Source organism: Dermacentor variabilis, chromosome 3 (genome assembly GCF_050947875.1).
Source record: "Dermacentor variabilis isolate Ectoservices chromosome 3, ASM5094787v1, whole genome shotgun sequence".
Classification (NCBI taxonomy): domain Eukaryota; kingdom Metazoa; phylum Arthropoda; class Arachnida; order Ixodida; family Ixodidae; genus Dermacentor; species Dermacentor variabilis.
The window spans coordinates 196,542,378-196,566,732 of NC_134570.1; the positions used below are offsets into that span (position 1 = coordinate 196,542,378).

The 24,355-nt window shown below is 47.2% G+C and overlaps 2 protein-coding genes across 2 annotated transcripts in view; both read left to right on the forward strand.

Moving 5' to 3' along the window:
* Window positions 1–24,355, forward strand: part of LOC142576586 (fatty acid synthase-like) — a 285,463-nt gene that overhangs the window by 106,236 nt on the left and 154,872 nt on the right. The window contains exons 11-13 of the mRNA XM_075686771.1: window positions 11,021–11,278; window positions 14,480–14,696; window positions 21,983–22,240. Coding sequence (XP_075542886.1) covers window positions 11,021–11,278; window positions 14,480–14,696; window positions 21,983–22,240 — 733 coding nt within the window. The remainder of the gene's footprint in view (window positions 1–11,020; window positions 11,279–14,479; window positions 14,697–21,982; window positions 22,241–24,355) is intronic.
* On the forward strand, window positions 4,037–7,149 carry LOC142573847 (uncharacterized; the record flags this gene model as incomplete). The annotated part of the gene is made up of 5 exons (XM_075683077.1): window positions 4,037–4,210; window positions 4,358–4,597; window positions 4,709–5,008; window positions 5,069–5,302; window positions 7,108–7,149. Coding segments are annotated over 5 exons (990 nt in total), but the record flags the coding sequence as incomplete, so codon positions are not given.

Sequence of the window (24,355 nt, forward strand, 5' to 3'; positions counted from 1 at the left end):
AATTAGTATCAACAAAGCTAATGGCTGAAAAACGTCTTGCCAAAACTGTGTGTGTTTGGAAGGCAGTTTGAGTTCATGAACAGCAGGTTGCCATTATCCCTCAAGGGAAAATTGTATAACAGCTCTGTCTTACCAGTACTACCCTACGGCGCCGAAACCTGGAGGCTTACGAAAAGGGTTCAACTTAAATTGAGGACGACGCAACGAGCTATGGAAAAAAGAGTGATAGCTGTAACGTTAAGGGTTAAGAAAAGAGCAGATTGGCTGAGGGAACAAACGCGAGTTAATGATATGTTAGTTGAAATCAAGAAAAAGAAATGGGGGGCATTGGCAGGATACGTAATGAGGAGGGAAAATAACCGATGGTCATTAAGAGTTACGGAATGGATTCCAAGGGAAGGGATGCGCAGCGGAGGGCGGCAGAAAGTTAGGTGGGCGGATGAGATTAAGAAGTTTGCAGGTACAAGGTGGACACAATCGGTACATGACCGGGGTAGTTGAAGTATGCGAGAGGCCTTTGCCCTGCAGTGGGCGTAACCAGGCTGATGATGATGATGATGATGATGATGATGGTGATGATGACAAACGACCACCGTTGTATGTCAGTGTCTTCTGTGACAAGTTTGGTAGGAGGATGCTCTCGAAACGGCGTGTGACTAAGTGGTAGCAGCACAACCTCGGCATGGGCGCTGTCAGTGACGGCATGAGAACTTGAAAGAAAATCCGCATTCCAAGATGACGTCGTGAGAACATGAGGCGACAATCGAAAATTGAATAACGTAAAGCTCCACTTCAGTAACGACTCGTGCTGCGCTGGCTCCATATGGCTCAATGTGCAGCTTGCTAGCTGTGCATAGCGAAAGACCTGAAAGCGACGTCATATCCTTACGAAGTCTGCGGCAGACGTGGACATGCATTACATTCTTCTTCCTTACAAGTGCCTTATTTGATTCTGTCTTCCAATGGAACATTAGGTATTCATCATCAGATATATATTTATATTGTTAGAGCAATTAGGTGGATACCCCAAGCGCGTTTTTGCCGTCGGCGTCGCCGTCACCGTGATGTTCCGTTTAAAGTACAGGGGCGATGACAACGTCACCGCGCTCAATACACTGTATGTGCCAGGGAAAGCGTGCGAGGGGAGCCTACGATCTCAGCTCAATCTCGCACGCGTGAGAGGGAGGGAAGAGGCGAGTGCGCACGCGTCTTCTGTCGCGCGCTACGCACCGAACCTTGCTAGGCACCCACCGTCGCGAATTCGGGGGGATGGGCGACGAGAAGGAGTGGGGGAGGCGGCGTTCTACTGCGGCTGCAACTGCGCATTGTGTCCCTGTATCTGCTCTCGCAGGGAGCAGAGTTGCGCATAGGTCTGCTTTATGTTCCAGGTCTGCAGTGAAGCCACGGCTTGCGTGCGCAGGAGTCAAATGCCGCGCGGTATTTTATTAGCTGTTTTGTCTCCTGGTCGCGAGCTTCATGCCCCAATTGTTCGCAAGCGCTGAGCAAGCTGACGCTATTTAATGCAGGTTAAACTCGAACGATTGGCGTAAGCGGAAGGGTGCCACCCCCCCCCCCTCCGAAATTTTTAGTTTGTATATACTGTCAATAGCAAAAGATTGCGGGATGCGCGAGCGCGTGGCAAAGCGACCCTCCTCCCCTTCTAGCGGTGAACCCCTGGTGTCGTGTCGAGACCGATGCCTGCACGCATGCGCGTCCCTCAGAAACTGCAAGCGTTCATGTTTGTGCGCTTCCTCTTTGCGCGCTGGCGATATCCGAATGTAGCCGCGAGGTAGCCCTCTTACGATATGTGCCGTGGCGGCTTCGACGGGCAGAACTTCGTTTATACAACGGAAACCAATTGTCTATTTTCGTCCTGCAGGTCTCCTTCTACCGAGCGCGTCTTCTGCCACGCTTTTTTGCAGTAGAACGCAGCGTTCGTAAAAAGAAAGAAACAACGAAGATTGACCACGAAGAGGTGCAACGCAGAAAAAAAAATGACTTGTTGCGTTCGCCACCAGGCCGGCCCTATGCATCAGCGCTCGTGACTCGACAAAAAGCAGCCGCAGTGGCGCCCGCAAGTTCACGCTTCTAAACACGTTTCACACAGTTTCGCCCGTCGAAGTCGCCACAGCGTACATCGCAAGCGGGCTACCTCGCGGCTACATTCGGATATCGCCGGCGCGCAAGGAAGAAGCGCGGAAACATGTACGATTGCAGTCTCGGAGGGACGCGCATGCGTGCAGGCGTTGGGCTCGACGCCAGGGGTCACCGCTAGAAGGGGAGGAGGGTAGCTTTGCCACGCGCTCGCGCATCTCGCAATCTTTTGCCGTTGACTGTACATATATACACGCACATATACAAACACACGCACGAACGTACATATAAGGAGTAGGACCCCGCTCGATGCCTCGCAAAAAAATCCTCACTACGCCCGTGGCTCGAACAGCATAAAAGTTGGCGTGAAAACGCGCCGTACCTTGCAACAAAAGTGATGGGATGTGTTTCAGCATGCACATGAAGATTTTACGCGGACGCGGGGGGGTAAGAAATCTTTTAAAGGGTGTTTAAAGAAAACTTCCCTCACGTGTGGTGGACAATTATGTGAGCATATTTAGGTTGCCAAAATCAGACGAATAATGATCGTCGCGAAGAGAACTATCGCGCCTGCAGTTATGTCAGTGCCCGTAACCGTGACCGGCATTCATCACTATATGTTGTTCACAGCAGCTGTACTTTTTCGATATATGAGGTGCAGACACGTAGATTTAAAATCATTTCAAATGTTCACATGCGCACATTTTATGCAAAGCTTATTTTTATGATTCCTACCGCAAACTTAACAGCTGCTTCGTAGCAGAAAATCTGCAAGTTGAAAAAGATTAAAGATGCACGAGCTTATTGATAAAATTGATGTCGTACAAAGGAATGGATGAGCAATGTCTGGGGGTAGCAGGGGATCAGTGCTGGTTCGTGGAGCCTTGGGGGCACAATTCAAGGCCACTAGAGAGGCACCAAGTTATTAAGAGTAACAACAGGTTATTTTTATTGCACTAATAACATAAGATGGCTAACTTGCAAAGTAATTATACACGCATTGCAGACTGTAATATGACAACACATGTTTTTTTTATTTCTTCATACTACACAGGTCACTTTACTATAACACAGCGCTTATTAAACGTACAAAAAGAAATTTGCATTTCTCACGTCGACTAAGGCTGATCGAACAAGACACATATGGCAGGAGGCAAATGCTCAAGCTATCACAGCTGTCTCATCGACGGGAGCGCACGATGTTTTCGCTTACTGCAAAACAATGAACGCCAGCACATCAATCGATGTCACATGAAAAATCAGAACAGCGACAAAAAGAAGCACCGTAGAGAAAAACCAGGGTGCAGCGGGAAAATTGTATTTGCTAGTATTTACTGAGGTTTTTAGCGCACGAAAAGGGACGAAAGACAGTGGCGAAACGAGGACACAGCGCTAACTTCCAACAATGGTTTTATTCCACAAAGCGGTAGACATATATATATATATAGGTAACACCCACAACCGTACGCATGCGCATATGTACTGATTTTTAGTCAAATGAGACAGCACCGAGACATGTGAAGCTGGGACCAAAATTTGCTGTTGAACCAAAATTGTCTGCTCCTGAACTCTTAACCTTGGTTAGAGACGTTTCAAAATGCGCTGAGGAAAATGAAGTAGGAAGGTGTATCTCAGTAGGTGTGGATGTTGTGTCGCCAGCTAAGCTATCCAGGCCAGTCGTACCCTTAAAACGTGTGAAACATTTCCTTCGCGAGAATAGCTTGGCACTGCTTCTTGCAGATAAAGAAGGTGGTTTTGTGGTCATCCCACATAACTCGTTGAAACAGAAGGCAGATGAGGCCTTGAATTCAGTTTTTCATAGCAAGAAAGATGTCTTACTTGCGAAAGTGAAATTAGAAGCTAAGAAGCTTTGTCAGAAATTAAACCTGAGTAAACTGGTCCGCGAAATCGAAAGTAAAAAATCTGACAGCCTTGAAATGTTTTTTCGATCAAAACCCATAAACCAGAATGGCCACTGCGTATTATAGTGTCGGAAGGTGGAACTTGGCAAAAGTCCGTAGGGCTTTTCCTTCAACGCAAGTTGAAGTTGCTTGCAGTGGATGATCCTTTTCTGACCAAGAACTCGGAAGAAGTAATAGGGTACCTGAAGACGCATGTAGGCAGCAATTTGAAAGCTTTCTCTATAGATGTCAAAGATCTATATTATTCACTGCCACATGATAAGTTATTAGTATGTGTTCAAGAGGCTATTGATGCTTACGATGAACTGAAGTTTGCAAACACCATCTGCATATCCACACAGGGTTTTCTTGAACTATTGTCCATGTATCTACGCTCGACATTCTCCAAGTGGGATGGAAGTGTTTATCTTCAAAAACAAGGAATTTGCATTGGTTCCTGTATTGCGCCAATTTTAAGTGACCTTTATCTTGTTCGTGTAAACAGGATAATGGATGCCAAATTAGAAAACTCAAATGTAAAAAAGGTGTATAGGTACGTTGACGACTACCTTGTTCTTCTCGATCCAAGCCCTTGCGGGGAGGTTTGTCTTGATGTCACACAAGTGCTAGATCTTTTCAGCAAGTGTTTACAACCGCTCACTGTTACGCATGAAACGCCACAGGATGGTACTTTGCGATTTCTCAATCTAAAGATGTTTTTTGAGGGACACCAGCTGTGCTGGGCATATGAACCAAGGGCGAAAAAACCGCTACTGCCATTTTCATCAGGCCACTCTAAGTTGGTTAAGAGGGGGATTGCAAAGTCAGCCCTAATGAATGCTCTTCGCCGCTCATGTCCTCACAAGTGTTTGTCCAGTTTTATGGCGCAAGTGGATCGCCTGAAACAGGCCGGTTTCCCGCAGCACATCATCACAGCTGTGGCCGAAGGTCTCCTAAAGACCACAAAACGCGGACGACAGGATGAGGAGTCCACTTTACGGGGAAATACGAGAGTGAAGCAGAAACGCGCAATCATACCGTACATCCAGGATATCTCGCACAGACTGAAGAAGATTGGCAATAACGCAAATGTTAGCGTCATCTTTTCAGCGCCAATCAAGCTGTCCAACTTGTGCAAGGCCAGCTACTGTGGTTCTGAGAAGCCCAGTTGCCGGACAAATCACAAGGAACGCTACGTTCATTGTGTGAACAATATCGTGTATGAACTGCCCCTGTCCTGCGGCAAAAAATACATCGGCCAAAGGGGAAGGTGCCTAAATGACAGGTTGCGTGAACACGCAAATGATGTGCGAACTGGAGGAGTGGGGCATCTGGCTTTTCACTGCAGAAAGCATGCGTGCAGTCCCATTTATAAACAGTGCACGGTGATAGGAAGAAGCCCAGCGCAAACAACACGTGAGATTATTGAAGCGGCAAAGATTGCTAGTTTAGGGAGCGCGTGTGTTAGCGCGCCTTCAATAGATCTTTCAAGTAAAGCATTCGATTTTTTAAACGTGACGCAGAGGGTGGCCTGATGGAGATTACATTTTAATCATTTAGACTTGCTATTACAAAAATTTTTTTTGGCTATGCATGGTCGGTCTTCATCTTTGATATCATCTTAACTTTCCATTACACGTCTCGGTGCTGTCTCATTTGTCTAAAAATCAGTACATATGCGCATGCGTACGGTTGTGGGTGTTACCTATATATATATATGTGTCTACCGCTTTGTGGAATAAAACCATTGTTGGAAGTTAGCGCTGTGTCCTCGTTTCGCCACTGTCTTTCGTCCCTTTTCGTGCGCTAAAAACCTCAGTTATGGAATACCAACACGCCCTAACCTACGCTCTTTCTAGTATTTACTGTTTTCAACGCACTGTTCTAGAGCCGTATACTCAGAACAATCGCACAAGTTATACAGCGAACTGGGCGATTTGGTGAGTTAACATTCTTGGCATATATGTGCAGCATGACACAAACATGTCCTTAATTCTTTGTCGAACGCCTGGGTCACGCTGCACACATATGCTAAAAATTGCACAAGCGAACGACCTCTCATGCCAAGCGTACGCATTTCAACGCGTACAGGTGTGTTACCCGAGATAAATGCTGCGTTAGTGCAAACGAGCCGAACTCGCCTCTTTAAGCAAGGCGAACGCACCTTGCATATCCCGATCCTTTTCAGAGCCGGCCTTTCTCGTCCGTCCGCATTGCACTGCGTAAAAAGCTTTGCCCCATTCCGTGCGGTCTGTGCCGTTTGGTGCGCTGCCCCGCGTCATACTGGAATACAAGTGTCAAAATGATGTGTTTCTTATCACTTCACCAAAGTCATTAACTTAATATCGCTGAATACCTTACCTGCAATCCGGAGCCGATTAGTGCCGCGCACGCTCGACGGTGCGCTATTTGCAATTTCGATGGCACCGACGCAAACTAGTCGGCGCCGCGCCCGTAATGTTGGCTTCGCAGAGGCGCAGTTCAACATTCGATGTCCTCTCGCACACCCTGATAGCACTCGGCTAATAGCAGTGCGAGTGGCGCCAGAAAAGTTATGCGCAACTCTGATCCCCGCGGGAGCATATTGTCACGTGGTAGTGACTGTGAAGAAAGCAGCCAAACTGAGAAAGACGAAACTAGCGTTTTATTGGGCGAACTTGTGCCCTCAAAAACAGGCTACACTCAAAGAACGGCGACAGCGGCGAACACACTCGGTGATCCTTGAAAATCTGATCAGCGGGTCAAGCGCGCGGCGGCTTTTATGCATTAGTCGTCGAACGTTCCAGAGTACTCGCTGGGGCCCGCGTGCCTTCCACAATGTTCTGCATTATTCGCGGCGCGCATACATGCGATCAGATTACACAAAGTTCGGCACAACAGACAACGGATAGAAGCATCGAAAACATTCCAGAAACTTCCGATACATGCAGGCGCGTCCTGCGCTGTGCGATAACATTTGTTAGGCGGTGAAACGTGTCGCCCGATAAAGACAAACAAGTACACATGTCAATATATAGGAGTACTACTGCGCATATGGCATGTGCGCGGGCGCGCGGCCGTATCTTTAAAGCGGTCTGCGTTGAAGCATTCTACGTGCGTCGGCGGCTTGCAGCTTTGCGCGTGCTGTGTCTTCCTGGCGCTCGGTTTGCACTGAAGCGATTGGCAGTACGAAGGCCACTTCGCTCGCTGCTGCTCCCGAGTTTCCTCCCGCCAGTGTTAGCCGCAAGTGTACGCGCTCATCGAGTGTGACGTGTTCGCGTTTGCTCTGCGCACTCACACCATGCTTCTACATTTACTTAGCAACCGAACGTTCACAAGTTCATGCGGGCGATAAAAGTGTTATCCTTACTCCATATGGCTGTTTGCTAATTTGCTATCGCAAACGATGCTTCGCCTTTCGGGCGCAACTGCGCCTTTATTTTGTCGTTTTAGAATATTGGTGACCGCGAGTTGCGCACAAATAAACATAACATTGGAGAGCAATAAATAAAATTTTATTCCTGCGTATATGAGCATGAAATATGAAGTGCATAGTGCAAATGCCCATATTGCAGTCGGCTGCGTCAATTAGAAAGCCAGTCTCCAGAGGCAGGCCTTACAGTTATGATTCCCACTTTCCGAATAGTCCTGTGCATTTGAACAAACTGCTTATTTGTGCTGTCTTGAAAACGAAGCATCATAACGTGCAGTGTAATGGCAAAAACTTTCTAACGTCATGTCTACTAGGATGTGAACATTGTTTTAGATAAATTGTAAAAATGACGCTTCGCAATTCTATTATTATTCCAAAAGTGCTCGATAGCCTATTCGCCTCTGGCTCTATTCGGTTCGTATTTGATCCGGTCTCGAATATTGGCATACCTCTGCTTTCTTTTTTTACGCCGGATCTCGCACATACGAGAGATCACGTTTAAAGACAGAAAGGGAAGCGTTATGTGCGGATGAACCAAAGTGTTTCGTATTGAGAACCTCGATAGGATCTGGCCAGTAATTTTCTGTCTGTGTGAAGTAATTATCTCAATAATTAGCTAACAATCTTTATTATATTTATATGGCGACAATGTGGATACAGCATTTACAGTGAGAATTTGAAAACACTCGTTTCACTTGTTTTTGAGGCGCCACCTTTTGCACAGCTTTTTTCTTCATATAAAGGTGCATTTTGGTGCCTATTCCATAAAGCCTAAGCGGAACACCAGCGGCATGCTGTGCTGGCTTAAAAGGATTTCACGGGGTGTCTGTCAATAGCGGATAATCGAGCTACGCTAATTATACCGCCTTGTAAAAAAATCAGTGATGCTCTCAAATGTGACTATTTAGATACCGTTTATTGACATGGTGGCAACAACTTTAATAATTGCCATATTGCTAATTACACGACGCAAGTTATTCAATCAATAAATGAGTACTGACAGATTATTTAAACAATTTTACTGCTTTATGGAATAGGCACCAAAACAGCAATTATGCTACATGCAGCTTCAGTTTCCTGAAAGCGCAATAAATAAGTGGTTACCCTACCGTTTAGCGCAACCACATAAAAACACGTATACAGTGCAGTTCGGCTTCGGACGAGAGAAACGAGACTCATCGCGTCATCGAAACCTACGGCGATAGTCTCGTGGTACCAGATGCCAGCAAATCATCTACACTATCACTCTATCTGTGCTGGCAAAAGTTGTGTGCATTCCGCACTCGCCGGGATGGCAAGAGGGGAGGGCGCGTACCTTGCTTTACTGAAGTGAATTCAAACTCGGCAACCTTCAGCGACAGTCATTGTATGGGCTTCAGTGACACTCCTGGCTGTCTGGCGGGCTCTGAAGTTAATGGTAGGAAGTGAACGCCATCTCCACTTTCGATGGCAATAATAGTCTGATATTGCTGGACCGCAGCTGCCCTGCGTTTGACACGTGTTTGGAATGGGACGCGTATAAGTTAGTCGAATTATTGAATTTTAGCACTATTGAGTCATTACCGCTTCGTACTGAAGATTAGGAAGTCAATAGCTAACAACCTAGCAACCTAACAACAAAAAAGCAGTACACAAATGTCAGTTCCGCTTCAGGAAAAATAGACACTTCATGAATTCCCTGGAGGTGGCTAACAACGTAAGTTTTGTTTCATTCACGTGGAAGACATCTTTGTTTCTTTTTTTTATTTGCTGCATGTTATCACGGACATGTTATTGATTTTACCTTAGCAAAGCTCTTGTGGAAACCTTCAGGGTCCGGCTTGCTGCCTTACGGTGTTCAATAGTATCCGTAATTTTTCCGCGTACAAAATTTATGCCACTACCACCGAAGAGAAGCTTTGTATCAAAACGTAAAACCAGGGCGAAGGACGGGTCAGATATAGCAAGCGAAAGCAGCACTTGCGGGATTCCGTATCAACTAAATGACCATGATTGCAAACAATACCTCAATCTACGAAAAGACGCAGGTTCAGGAACGTCAACGCTGTGCTTATGCCCTCGGTATATGCTCCGCGGGCTCAGGAAGAACTTAAAGAGTATTTGAAGTTTTTCGTATATCAAATTTTGCTCCGTGGATCATTGCACCTAAAGCGGGAACGTTTCTTCCAAGATTAATTTTGTTCGCTCAATCCTGTTCACTAGATACTGTAACAGTGTGATAACATGGCTGCTATTATTTTCAAGTGGTTTTCGCCCCATCATACCTGTGCAATGCATGGAAGCTGCCGACCGCGTAATGCCAGTGAGGGAGTCTGCTTTGGCTGCACGCTGAGGACACGTATAGCGGCTCCTTTGTTAAACAGAATACAGCAATGCGTGGCAGCAGTTCGTGTCCATGCGTTCCTCATCCTGATGGGCATCTTAGAACAACTGATCACGCAATGAATGCATAAGGCTCGAATTTATCGAACCTGCACGACGACCTCCAATGACCAAGACATGTCGTGTGAATATAAAATTTATAAGAAAAAAGAAACGCGCGTGACGTCATATTAAGCGGTCACCAAGGCTGGTACAGTGCTGGCGTCAGAAAGTGCCTCCACGGTGACTCTCTCTCTCTCTCTCTCTCTCGCTCTATTTCTTTATTTTTTGAAGTGTTTGCCTTGTACATGCCCTCAACGCGCTACGCCTGTTTATGAAGTTCGCTGTAAGGCCCAGAAGGGCGATTGTTGAGGAATGACGAGTGAATTCTCGCTTTTCTGCAGTCATCGCGAACAGTGGGTCTCCGAACGATAGCCGACAATTACGGTGGCGAAGATTTCACTACTTCTCCATTCCTTCAAAGTGACCATCTCGACGCTTAGTATTTCTTCCTAACTGAGAAGTTCTGCCCGAGCTAACAAGCTCGTAGTAATTAGGAGCACAGCTAGCAAGTTCTGCGAAGGACAATACAACCAGATCTAGTGATTGGCACAAGAGCATTATGTCACTTTCCTTGAGGGAAGCGTGAAAGTGGAGACAATGCGTCGTCTTTACGTTGAGGCATAGCAACAAGATGGCAAACTCGTCGACAATTTGCGCGCGTGAGCTAAGCATCCCCATGTGCATCCGCGGCCTGGTTCGATTGAACAAGCACCAAGCTGGAAGTTGGCGGAGGCGATAGATTCAATGGAGTAGACAGTGGCTATACGCTAACGCGCTCTAATAACACAGGATGCTAACATGTGGCTGTATTTGATAATTAATTATTGAGTTGATTGTGATATAATACATTATTAGTTGAACCGAAAGGCGGAAACCAATATTAACGACGGCATCGCAGCATGCTTGCCAATCTAGGGAGTGATTGGAAAATGAATTTCCCCTTCGGAACACTTTCTGCCTTCTCGCGCTCGTTTTCTAATCCCCCCAAGAAAAAGAGAAGAAAAAGCAAGTCACAGCGGTGTAACGCAAGTGAACGCTTAAAGCCCTCGCATAATGATGATGACAAGATGCATAATAAAAACGACGGACGTGATGAATATTATTCCCATTCGTTAGCGCATCGCTTCGCTTTACGTTATTTTACGCTATGCTGTCCTCTTCCATGCGTTTATTATTCAATGAATTACAGGCAGTCTTGCGCCGTGCTCTGGGCAGTGATGCCGCCAGCCTGGGCCTCATGAAGCGCAACGTGGACAACGCGGCGTTCTTTCTCAACTCACTGGGAAAGCTGCACGTTCTCGGCGTGAAGATTGATCTGTCGCCGCTGTATCCGCCGGTGCCAATACCTGTACCACGCGGGACTCCCAGCATAGCACACCTTGTCAGCTGGGACCACTCGCAGTCGTGGACCGTCACTAAGTTGGAGGACTACGGCCCATCGTCAAAGGTCAAACACTGCAGCACTCGCGAATCGTTAAGATCATCTTTCCTCAGAAACTGCAAACGTTTTCGTACGAAAATAAATAAAAAAGGAATAGTCGCTAGATGATACCCGAAATTTACTGCAAGCTGAGATAATTGTGGATCAAAAAATTTAACTGGGCCTTGTGCGAGGCTCTTCCCCTCATTTTCACCATCGTAACGTTTGAGTGAGTGCTTCTCCGACTACGGCAAAGCTCATAAATAAAATAATATATTGTCATCTGGGATTCTTGATAAAAACAACATACCGCACACTTGCGTGTCGTTCGTTTTACTGTTCCTGCGCTATCTTTCGCTCGTCACGTGATGCCTTCGTATCTGTTTGTTAAAATTTAGTTGAGACTCAGTGCTCAGCGCGTCCGCATGCTAACTGAGTAACTGCGGCTGCATAATACTGTTCATTGGAAGCATAACAAAATTGTTTGTTTCACATGTAACGGTGGAAGGCAAGATTACTCAGAGTTTCATTCTATTTCATTCGGAATTTCTGTGTGAATTTGGAGTTTTCTATGAATGCAGTTCTCGGTATCCCCTTAGGAATGTGCGTAACTTTGGGCAAAATGTGTTTTATTTGTGTAGCGTAGCAACAGTAACTTGCGAGAGTAGCGGTGACCATAGGCACCGACTATGTAGAGGGGGAGGGAGGGCGCTCTAGTGCCCGAGCCCCTTTCCCAGTTTTCCAGGCGAGGGGGGGCGGCACTGCCGATGCCTACCCCCCTTAAAGTGTCATTACCAGAGTATTCTCTTACCCACGTCATTTGAGGTTTTGATGCTCTCGTCTGCCGAGATATCATGGCAGACTTAATTTGCTCACAATCGAAGATTAAGTCCTCTGCGTCCTCCGTTTCTACAGGACTGGAAATTTTCAGGCAAGCGTCGTCGCCAAGTGTTACATTCATTGGGCGTCACCAAACCACTGGTAGCCCCTGTGTCAGAGATGTGCCTGACGCGCTAGTCGATGGGTCAGTACGTAAGCGGTCGCTGGCTTTACCGAATACAGCGGCTGAGCGTGCCTGTACAGGATGTCCAAATTATCATGTATCATGTACCAAGATTGAAAAAATATACAGATGTCACATAGCTGAACAGAACCAAGGTAATCTTGTTTGCCGTCACATGGAAAAACTGAGGTACTTTTTTAGCATACGCCCTAATTACATAATTAGTCTTAATAATTAAAAAACTTCTCAAACATTATAATTAGACGAAAAGTGTGAATGCGAAAATTGTAAGGCAACATGGGGAACTTCTGATACAGGTTTCTTTTGCACAATGCATGGTGCATAAAAGTGTTTTTTCAAGCGGGGAAGAAGTCCGGAATACAGGCAAAGTGCCTCCTGCGACAGTCACGCGGCTATTTCGCGTGTATTCGAGGGCTTCTTCCATGCTTGAAAGAAGCGACATCTTCAGGCACAACGCGCACGCGAAGGCAGCGCACATTATAGTGACTCGATGTCCCATCTGCGTATTTACAATTGCTAGTAGGTACAGCGGGGCATGGCCTTTCCGGAGACGCCGGACATTTGCGCGCATGCACGAGTAAGCGGGGGCGCGAAAGAGGAAATGGGGAGATTTAGGCTCCTTGAATATATGACTCCGTCTAGGCACTACGAAGGAGTTTCTTAGCTCGTATTGCATGCGTTTGTCCCTAGGCGTGCCGGCAGTACTCGAGGGGCACGGTAGTGCTGAACTTAGCGTTGCAAGTTGGTGGCTGGACGTAATTATATTTATTCAACCGTGTATCAACGTGTCGTTATTTTGCATTATTGGTGGCGCTTCCAGGACACTAAAGCGGCAACGAGGACACCAAAGCTAGAACGCGGTCTAGTCCGTGGATTGGGGCTCGCCGAGGCCTGCGCGGGCCTGGGGTGTATAAGATCGGCTGTCCTCTATCGCGGACAGCCAATTTTTTATTCGTGTACCCCCTGGCACGCTTCGGCCTCCACGGCCCCAACCCGCGGTCCGCCTTGCTTCCAGCTTTGACCCCCCCTCCCGCTACCCCTTAGGTGCCCCGGAGATCCTGCGCCGCCTGCTTTATTATAACCTCAGGTGCTCTCGTGACTCCGTTTACCAGTTACACGTGCCGTCCTGGAGCAGTGCTTGTAAAAATTCGAAGCTATCGTCGCGATGAAAAATGCGAGGCACAATTTAAACAACACCAGCCATAATTTTGCCCCTTCAGACACAGCGATCACCCTGCCCACTGCCTTACCGCGCGGGCAGCCAGCGGTGGAGCGTAAACAAACTCTACCGCACTCTGCAATGCCGGCATGTCTAGGGGACAAACGCATACAGCACGCGCTCAGAAACCTCGTCCGTAGTGGTTAGGCAGAGTCACATATTCTAGGGGTAAAGACCCAAGAGTTTATCTCTCGCACGCGCTCTTACTGGCTCCAGCGCAGAAACGTCGAACACCGCGGGAAACGGCACGCCCCGCTGTACCTACTAGCAATTTGTAAAAAGGCGTCCCTTCTCCTCACCCGCCGCTCCGTGGAGGCTGGCGACAATTGTGTCGTCCGCTACGGCATTCGTCATGTCAGTGCCCACTGCTAAGCAGGGCAAGTTCCTAACGTGCTCGTGTAAAAGCCGATTTCGGGGGCAGGAAGAACATTTTTGCCGAAAACGATGCGCGTAAAATTAGCATTAGGCGTTATCAGTTAACGAATTACTATTTTGGGCAGTGTTACAGTTTAGAAAGTAAGAAGTGCAGTTCTAACATTTTTAAACACATATGTAGATGTATTTGGTGCACTCATATCCGACGTGCCTTTCTTTTCTGTTGTAACCCGATAATTCCAGAACATTGCCCGAGAAGAAAAGGTATTTAAGCCGACTTAAGCCCGATTTATCCCCGAAGTATGCTCTTTCGCAAATGACAGTAATAAATGCAAACACTACAAAACTAATGAACGCTGGTCCTTTTCAGTACAGACAAGTGCCCTCGCGCGCTTGCCCTTGCATCCACGCACACAGGATGCGATAGGATCTTATCACGTTTGGACAGTATGCGGAACCTCATGGCGACCTTAACGCCGGAAATTCGCCTGGGCTGTAATTGCTATCGCAATAATTATCTCCGATTTATGTTTTGTAGAGTTGAACAACCCGCACTGCATTCAGCGGAGCTTCTGTAGTGACCAAGGTACTCGACCACCATTACCTGCAGTGGTCCCAGGACATTGTCCAGTTGGACCTTGGGGACCATGGCGCAGACTCCTATTTGACAGGCCATCAAATTCAAGGGAGGATAGTGTTCCCTGCGGCTGGATATATAGTCCTTGCCTGGAAGTCACTGGCAAAGCGTTGCGGCAAGCCTTTCTGCAAGGTACCTGTGGTTCTAGAAGACGTCAGATTTCAGCGAGCGACCATTATGCAAAAAAATGGTGAGCCGACGAAAATTTTGCGCTTGATTAACAAAAATCGGTCAATGCCGATTGTTATGGTTCATAAATACCGGTCGATAGCACAATATGCGGGAATCAGTGATACGCGAAGCTTTCTTTTTCGTTGTTTGTCATTTAATTATTGTTCATTGTCTGTGTCTAGACTTCACTCCTGAGGGGTTGTCTTTTACATTAACACATTTTTTATTTCATAAACAGCTTTCTACGTCTGCCTTTTTCTACGTCTGCCCTGCTGTACAGCTCAGGGATTCTAGCTTAATAACCGCTCCTTTTAGTTTACTTGTCCGGAGCTGTTAATCTCCTGCATTCTCCGCTTTGCCACGAATTTCTTTAACAGTGCCTGACGATTTCGCGACTTCAGAAGGGCACCCCTTTTTGCTGGGACTACGCGCAACCCACCGCCATCGTCACATTGGTGCGTTTGCTTGCAACACCGCGCCTCCCGTGTTGGCGCATGTTTACCCGTTTTCACCTGCCCTAGTTGCTCGGTGGATATGGTGTTGGGCTGCTGAGCACGAGGTCGCGGTATTGAATCCCGGCCACGGCGGCCGCACTTCGATGGGGTCGAAATGCGAAAACACTGGTTGACTTGGATTTCGGTGCACGCTAAACAACCCCAGATGGTCGAAATTTCCTTAGTACTCCAGTACGACGTGCCTCATAATCAGAAAGTTGTTTTGGCATTAAAAGACGATAATTAATTTTTGTTTACCAGTTTGCCGCTACCAAATTGTTTCCCAACCAGACTGCTCAGGGAAAATTTGCAGTAGACGCAAAATGGCAACATACCAGGGGTGCTCGGCAGGACGCGCCGAGTTTCTCGTGCGCACGAATTTTGCCCAAGTTTGCATCGTGGCAGCCAGTGAACGAAGACAGCATGGAAAGCGCAAAACCAGCAGACAAAAGAAAATGTCGATAAAAAGCCGCGTATAGCTCGTCAGCTCCACTCTGTCGCCTTCCGAGCGGGAGCGCCTCTTGGAGCGGAGCACCAGTTAGAAGATTGCTTTTCGACGATGTGAAAGGTCAAACAAACACCACTGACCAAACACCAGTGGCGTAGCAATAGGGGGGGCCGGGGGGCCGTGGGCCCCGGGCGCAAGGGGCCTGTGGAGGGAGGGGGGTGTCATATACGTCTGAAGACACCCCTCTTTCCGCCGGCTACACCCGGGGGGTGGGGGTGACAGAAGATCTATGGGTCCCGGGTGCCAGACGACCTAGCTACGCCACTGCCAAACACCGTATCATCACGGATTCGACAAAATGCCTAACGTGTAGCTTCAAAGGTACACAAAGAGATTCAAAAATAAGTGAAGGTGCTCGAAGATGATGTAATACAGCCTTCCAAAAGTCCCTGGGCGCGACTCCTGGTCTTAGTCAGAAGGAAGGACGGCAGTTTGCGATTCTGTATCGATCACCGCAAATTAAACCAGGTAACGAAGAAAGACGTCTACCCGCTGCCAGGCATCGACGATTCGCCGGACCTGCTGCAGCAAGCATGTTATTTTTCTTCAATGGACCTACGAAGCGGGTATTGGCAGATCGACGTAAATGGGAGGGACCGTGAAAATACTTCCTTCGTGACGCCCGATGGTCTTCACGAGTATAAGGTCCTTCCGTTCGGTTTGTGCTCAGCGACTGCCACTTTTCAACATCTAATGGGCACCGTACTACAAGGCCTGATGTGCCAAACATGCTTGGTTTATCTTGACGATGTCATAGTGTTCTTAGCTATATTAGAGGTGTACCTAAGCCTGTTACTCACTGTTCTCTTTGCCATATGTTCAGCTGGCCTGACGTTAAAGTCAAAGAAATGTCATTTTGGTTTCAGTGAACTGAGCTTCCTTGGCCACGTCGTCAGTCACGAGGGTGTACGACCTGTTCCAGCCAAAATAGACGCCGTGGCAAAGTTCCCCCCGCCACACGACAAGAAGGCAGTGAGGCGCTTCTTGGCGCTGTTGGCCTATTACCGACATTTTATTGCGAATTTTTCATGCATTGCTGCGTCGTTAACACGCCTGACACGAGACTATGTTGCCTTTCTGTGTGTGTGTGGGTAGGGGGGGGAACGAGCAAGTAGCATTTAGCGAACTACGCCAACGCCTGCAAACGCCTCCTGTTCTTGGGCACTTCGACCAAGAGGCCCCTACAGCACTACACACTGATGCAAGCAATGTTGGTCTGGGTTCCGTACTGGTGCAGTGGCAAGATGGCTGCGATAAAGTAATTGCCTACCCTAGCCGAACTCTCTCTCGTACGGAGGAAAACCACTCAACTACCGAGAAGGAATATCCTCGCCCCGTGGTGTGGGCGGTTATCAAACTTCGTCCGTACTTTTACGGCCGTTCATTCAAGGTTGTCAGTGATCGTCATTCTCAATGTTGGCTGATCAACTTGAAGGACCGATTTGGCCCTCTGGCGTGCTGGACACATAGGCTTCAGGAGTTCGACATGACCATCATTTACAAATGAGGAAAAAGGCACACCAACGCCGACTGCCTCTCGCGGTCACCCGTCGAGTCCGGAAGTAACGATGATGTGGACGCGAGATTTTTGGACGTCGTCGACGCCGTCACCATTTCACAGGAGTAGCGCCACGAACCAGAGCTGCTACCACTCACGAATTTCTTGGAAGGTCGAAGTCAAGAGGTCACGCGACTCTATGCCAAGGGACTCACGTCGTTTTGTCTCCGGAACGATGTTCTATATAAGAACTTTTCAGCCAGTGGCAGCCCCTACCTGCTTGTCGTACTGGCATCACTTCGAAAAGGACTACTAAAAGCATGCCACGAGAAAACCACCGCAGGTCATCTAGGCCACACGAGAACATTGCCGCGACTCCGAGAGAAGTACTACTGGCCGAAGCTACCCGCTGCTGTAAAACGTCCACTACAAACATGTACGGACTGCCAAAGACGCAAAGTGCCTCCCGGCAAGCCCGCAGGTCTCTTAGATCCGGTCGAGTTACCAGGCCAACCATTCGCCCAAGTTGGAGTTGATTTCCTGGGCCCATTTCCAACACCTACAGCTGGCAACAGGAGGATCATTGCTGCCACCGACTACCTGACCCGCTACGCGGTTATGAAAGCTACACAGCGGGACACAGCAGCCGAAGCAACTCATTTTTTATTGATAGCGTCGTCCTTAGGCACAGCGCCCCAAAAGTAGTCATCACAGACCGAAAAACTGCCTTCACTGTTGAACTTCTCCACTCGCTTCTTAGACTCATTGGTACAAGCCACTGGAAAAGATCCGCATATCATCCCCAGACGAACGGACTAACCGAGCGTCTTAATAAGACCCTCGCAGACATGATATGCACGTATTTCGACGTAGAACGTAAGAACTGGGATCAGATTTTGCCTTACGTAACATTCGCCTACAATACCGCTCGATAAGAAAATACTGGAATGACGCCATTTGGCTTGGTCCATGGTCGCGAAGCCGCGACAACGCTGGATGTCATGCTGCTGAACAAGTTTGACTACCAACCTACCAACGTTGGCGAAATTACTGAGCACGCCGAAGAAGCCAGACAGCTTGCGCTCGTACGTATCTGCATTCAGCAAGACCAAGAGGCGAAACGGTACGATCTTCAGCACAGGTCCGTTTTCTTCACTTCCGGCTACAAAATTTGGGTTTCAATACCAACACGCCATCGTAGACTCTATGAAAAATTGGCAGTGCCTTAGCTCGGTTATGCCAGAATATACGTAGCGAAATCTAAGGGGTTAGCCTTGGTTAATCTTGATTGCAAGTCCAGGTTAGTCTGGTTGTCTAGCTATGTTGCAGCGTTTAGCCAGTCTTTCAGCGCGCTGTTCGTCTGTTCGCTGAGCGATTTGTTTCCTCTTCATCACGTTCCGATGTCGACTCCAGGCCTCATCCTGTTTATGAGAATTGTTACCGTCCATACTGCCACCTCAAATGCGGTTGCGGCGCACGCGAGCTCTCCTTTTCAATCCTCCGACATGTTATCAGGCATGCGACACAGCTGGCGAAGCGAGCGGAACCCGCCGTGGTTGCTCAGTGGCTATGGTGTTGGGATGCTGAGCACAAGGTCGCGGGATCGAATCCCGGCCACGGCGGCCGCATTTCGATGGGGGCGAAATGCGAAAACACCCGTGTACTTAGATTTAGGTGCACGTTAAAGAACCCCATGTGGTCGAAATTTCCGGAGTCCTCCACTACGGCGTGACTCATAATCAGAAAGTGGTTTCGGCACGTAAAACCCAGTAATTTAGTTAGGCGAGCGCAGCGACGACTAACGCGGTGTGACGTCATACCAAACGGCGGCGGCGCAAAGGCACGGTGCTGCGCAGCGGCGGAACACCTGTGGCTCGGTGCTACTAGTGGCGCATGCGCAGTAGTGACTAGGGAGCGAGAGAGAGAAAGATCTGCGGCGAGGCGCGCGTTGTGACGTCATGTGCCTCGTCGGCGCACCGCCACGGCGAAATCGCAAGTTCGCAGCCAGTAAAGGTTTCTCTTTAAAAAACTCCTAAGACGGCTCTTTGCGCCATACATAGGGATCCGCCGCCTGAGCGAAGTGTATTATGAGGTCGTTCCTGACATTGACAATAGCTCCAGTCGGCGCAAGCACTCACCGATGTGGTGCGTGTGGTAGGGAAGAAGCCGTAACTGTGGAACTAGCTCTTGCGTTTTTTTATTTTTTTTTGTGTGTGACTGTCCTGTTCTGTCTGTCCCAATGTCCCGTTGTACCGCTTAAATTGCGCATCGGGTCAATGCTTCCTTCGGAGGGACGCAAATGCCGCGCCTGTACTGCGATGAAGAGGACAACGCGAGTGGGTATGAGTGATTTTGTCAAGACACAGTGAAGAAGTCGCAGTTACACTCGGTACTAAAAAGGCGACATGCCGCTGTGGCTCCTAAATAGCGCTCTACGGCCCCTGTTTTTGATTTAGCTACAATATGCACAGTCTACCGGTGAAAGCATTATTACGCTCCAGCTGTGTCGTTTATTTCGTGTTTATCTCGTGGCTAGTCGACACGCACTATATTCTTCCACATAGAAAGAGCAACATCACAATGACATGTACACTGCAGTGCTTTATTATTCATTTGCATGGTCCAAGAGTGGCAAATGCTGTTTTACATTTTTACCCATTTTAACGAGACACCCAATGCATCTTACAAGCGTCCTAATATGCTGAGCGTAATGTTTACAGCAATAAATTGTTCACGCTCTTGTATAATAAACAAAATAATAAACTCAAATTTCCCTTATGCGTCTTCCGGGGGCCCGACTGGAGAGCAGTCAGGCCATGGATTATGCTATTGCACAGCAGTCATCTGCACGTCAGCCACACACACTCAAGAGTACGTGCCTGACGCTCGCCTACTGCCACCAGACGGACAAGTGTCTGCATCAGCAGAACGGGTTGCTGCCAAAAAAATATTATTGCAATGAACCAATCGCATATATACCTTTATTGACAACAAAAAAATTATAAAGCTTTCCACTCTGTGAAGGTGGATGACTAGGTGTAGCTGTGTAGCAAACGACATGGAAGGGACCCTGAATTTAGAACGATGATACGAACACATTTATTTTTGTACATCCACGTTAACTCGTATTATAGATTCGTTATATACATTCGTGTTTTCAATTCGCGATAGAATGAGACAAAAAAAATGTGGCCGAAATCAACGCACAGACTGGCCATGGGCCAGTGCCGTCAGCACCTTCGCAAAGGGAGCGGCAGTATGGGAACGCTGGAATGATAAGCGCCAACGAGCCAGCTGTGCAATATGACGACGACGAAGGCACGAGCGATATATTGAAGCAAACAATTTGAGACCGAAATCACCGCACAGACTAGCCGCGGGCCAGTGCCACCAGCGCCTTCGCAAAGGGAGTGGCATTTCCCTAAATAACTGTATTAGCAGGCCGTGAAAAAGACAACTCCACTCATCGAAACGTTGGCCCCCGCTTTCACATTATTCTCGTTTTGCTCACCCCTTTTTTTCCTATATTATCAGTGTAACTTACATTGCAGCTTCTGGCACAACGAATGCAACCCGTGGGGCCACGTTCGTTGACAAGCTCCGCCAGCTTTCCCCCCAATTGAATTGGGGAGAAAGCTGTGACTAATCTTGAACTAATCCAAAACAACGCGTGACTGTGACTAAGCTTGAACTAATCCAAGACAACGTCACTCGTTTTATTCTTTGTAATTGCTACCGTGGTGCGAGCGTTTGTTCAATGAAATCGAATATGGGTCTTCAACCGCTAGCAACAAGTCGAAAAATTTCCCGCCTTTCATTTTTTCATAAGCTGTATCACCACCCTACACTTCATCCAAAATTTATGTCGCTACCCTATTACTTAATCTCACCATACTGATCATCATCATAAAGTTAGAATTGGTGCATGTAACACGACACAGTTTTTACACTCATTTTTGCCACGTACGTCGAAAGAATGGAATGAACTTCCTTCTGACATTGTTTCCATTAATAACAATGATCATTTTCGAAAAGCACTAGCTAACAATGTACAATAGCGAACATTTGTACGAACTGCTTTTGATGTTTTCCTTCTCCTTGTTTAATGTTACTTTTGTATGTCATGTTCTATTACTACATTTACCATACTTTCAGCTAACATTGTATAATTAGCAAATATTGTGTATAAGCTTATGATTTATTTCCTTCTTATTTGTTGTATAACCCACTCCCGTCTCTAATGCCGAAAGGCCGTGAGGGTAAATAGATAAATAAAATAAATAAATAAATTTATCACCCTCGCGGCCCGTTTGCGTCGCGGACACTTCGTTGCTCGGCCTGGCTAGCCTTGAATGCCTCTCCAAGAAGGCTATTAATTCTTCCTTTCAAACAGCAGAAGCATACCGCCCCGGCCTAGCCTTTTTTTGTCGCACGTAGTGCGAGCGCACTTTCCACCATGCTTCTACTAATGGCACACGCCTACTGGCTTGCCTTCGAAGCTCGAGCAAACGCAATCGTTCTGAAATTTTCCCGTCAGCGCGTCATTACTGAATTTATTTGTGGAGCTGTCGTCATCATCTTCAGTCTATTTTTATTTCCACTGCAGCGTGAAGGCCTCTACAAGCGATCTCCAATTACCCCTCTCTTGTGCTGGCTTGGTAATTGTTGCGCCTGAACATTTCTTATGTTATTTCCACCCCTCCCGCCATAATTTTCTGCCATCCTCGGCTCCTCTTCACTTTTCTTGGCACCCAATCTGTAACTCTAATGGTTTTCGCATCACCGATAACTTAATCTACCCGCAGGTACCACGCGCTTTACCATCAACATCATGGAGGGATCAGGACAATTTGAGATCTCCGAGGGGGGCGGAGTAGCGGCGAGCGGCCGCATTAGAATGGCTGGAGAGAACGAGAAAATCATCGACGTAGAGCCGCCATGCCGGAACGCCGCTGAAATCGTGTCCTGTGATCTAGATGCCGAAGAAGTCTACAAAGAGCTGAGACTTCGTGGTTTTGACTACGACAGTCAATTCCAGGGCATCCTCAAGGCAAACATAAAACGTAAGTTCTATTCACCATGCAACACAACGTCACATGACATGTGCAATTTATGAGAGTAGAAGGGCATTGGCACGGAGCAAGCAAATATTGTAAGCTGCTATCTATTCTTGGGGGGGGGGGGGGGCGATTTACTTAAAATTGAGCGTGTTGCGCCGAAATTATGTGATGCAATTTTACGAAATTTCGGAGTGACATTTCGGGATGTATTCTGACATCTTATGAGCCAGGCATTTGAGACAGTGGTGAAGCTTGAACGGCGCCCTGTGTTATGCCTCGAAGGGACAAACTCAGTCCACTCGTTTTCCCGCGCTTTTCTTTTCTTTTTCATCGTGTTCATAGTAATCCTGCATACTTAGTCTTGTAAGGATGGAGACAAGAATCCGTTCTTACACCAATGCGAATAGCTCGTGCAGTATACGCCTTGAAGCTAATAGGCAGCGTAATGCGATCGCGCAGCTTAATGAGCCGGCTGCGTTTTGCAATAACCCCCTTTTCCGCTATGTTTTTTTAAGCGAAGGTTTGTATACGATTTCTCGATTTGACGAGTCGTCATCGTGGTCGTTGTCGTCATCGTCGTCAGTCGTTCCTGCGAGCAGCTTTCGCTGTTCTAGCCGCAAGAAAGACTCGTGCGTGGATACCACGTGCCCTTCGGCCAATGAGTGTGGAGAGTTCAGTCTCGTGACGCAAAGCTCGGTTTTCTTCAATATAACCAGATGGGGCTGCCCTACGCGCATCACTAAAGCCACTGTACGCATCACAGTCATAGAGCTGTAAACTCTAATGGATTTTCGAGGGGCATGGAAAAAGCTGGTTTCTCTCGTTTTTATTTAAGAACGATAAGAAAAATTCAAAACAAAAGATGATGGTGCACAGATCTATAAAAAACACAACACATTTATTTCTCTAACACTGAAAAGAATATACTTGTTACATTACTGCATCACAAAAGTCCCAGCAGAGCTTCCGAGTTCAAAATCTAGCCACGATTTTAAGTCAAGTCAATGATTTCACATTAAAGCTTCAGGAGCGTCATTTGTATCAATATGTGTCCGATTCAGTTCCTCTTGACGCGTCGACAATTCACTGCGCAGCCGACGAAGTCTTCCGGACACTGAGATTCGAGTGAACACACACAAGTTTTTGAATTGCGATCCCTTGCGAGCCTGTTTCGTAGCCTGGCTTGCACATTTTCAAACTTGGACCAGTTTCTTTCACATGCCGCTGAAGAAGAGGGAACGCGATTTACGCGACAGGCAAAGGGGCTCAAGGGTTGGTTGAAGCGAAGAACTTGCAACCACGTCGCTGGATCCAGCTGCTAAGTCACCGGCTTCCGGTGACGAAAGCGTTCGTCACCGGAAGCCGCCGCGTGTTTATTATATTGAGGAGACTCCTCCGCCTAGTCGGCTTCTTAAAACATCACTTACACCGATTCCCAGAACGTGTAGGATCTTTATTTTTTATTCCGTGTTCGAAAAAAAATTACAAATACCAACTGGAAATGTTTAACCTATAGCCATCGCGATTCACGTCGGGAACGCGGAACCAAACACCAATTTTTGTATGGTAGCCTGACAAAACGCGGCCTGCACAAATTGTAAAATAATTTTTCAAATTCACAGGAACTTGATATCTCATCGTAGCTTCACGTTATTTAAGAGCACATTACACATAAAATTAACTACCTTCTGTGCTGTACTTCTCAGCAGGCTTTCCACCGATGTTGCCTTTGCTTTAAATACAAGCCATATCCGTCTGTTAAAGATGCAAGCCGTAATTACTTCAGTATATTTGCTGCTTAACGCCAAGCTGTAAAGTTTTCGCGCATTATTGTCGCGAGGAACTGAGTCAGATGCATGCTTATTGTTTAGAATGTGACATCACGTATCATAGTGATATGTCATCATATGGAGACATATGTATATAATCATATGTCACAGTCATACAGTCCACTGTATTAGCTGGTACGTGGACTCGTTGTAAATGTTTTTTTTTTGTACGCTCTCTTATTTTTGCCAGAAAACGGGACACAGAACACATGGTTTGCTATAAACGCTGTTATCAGTTTCTTCTTGACATCCGCCAGAATTTTTCATTTGCACAATATTAAATATTTAG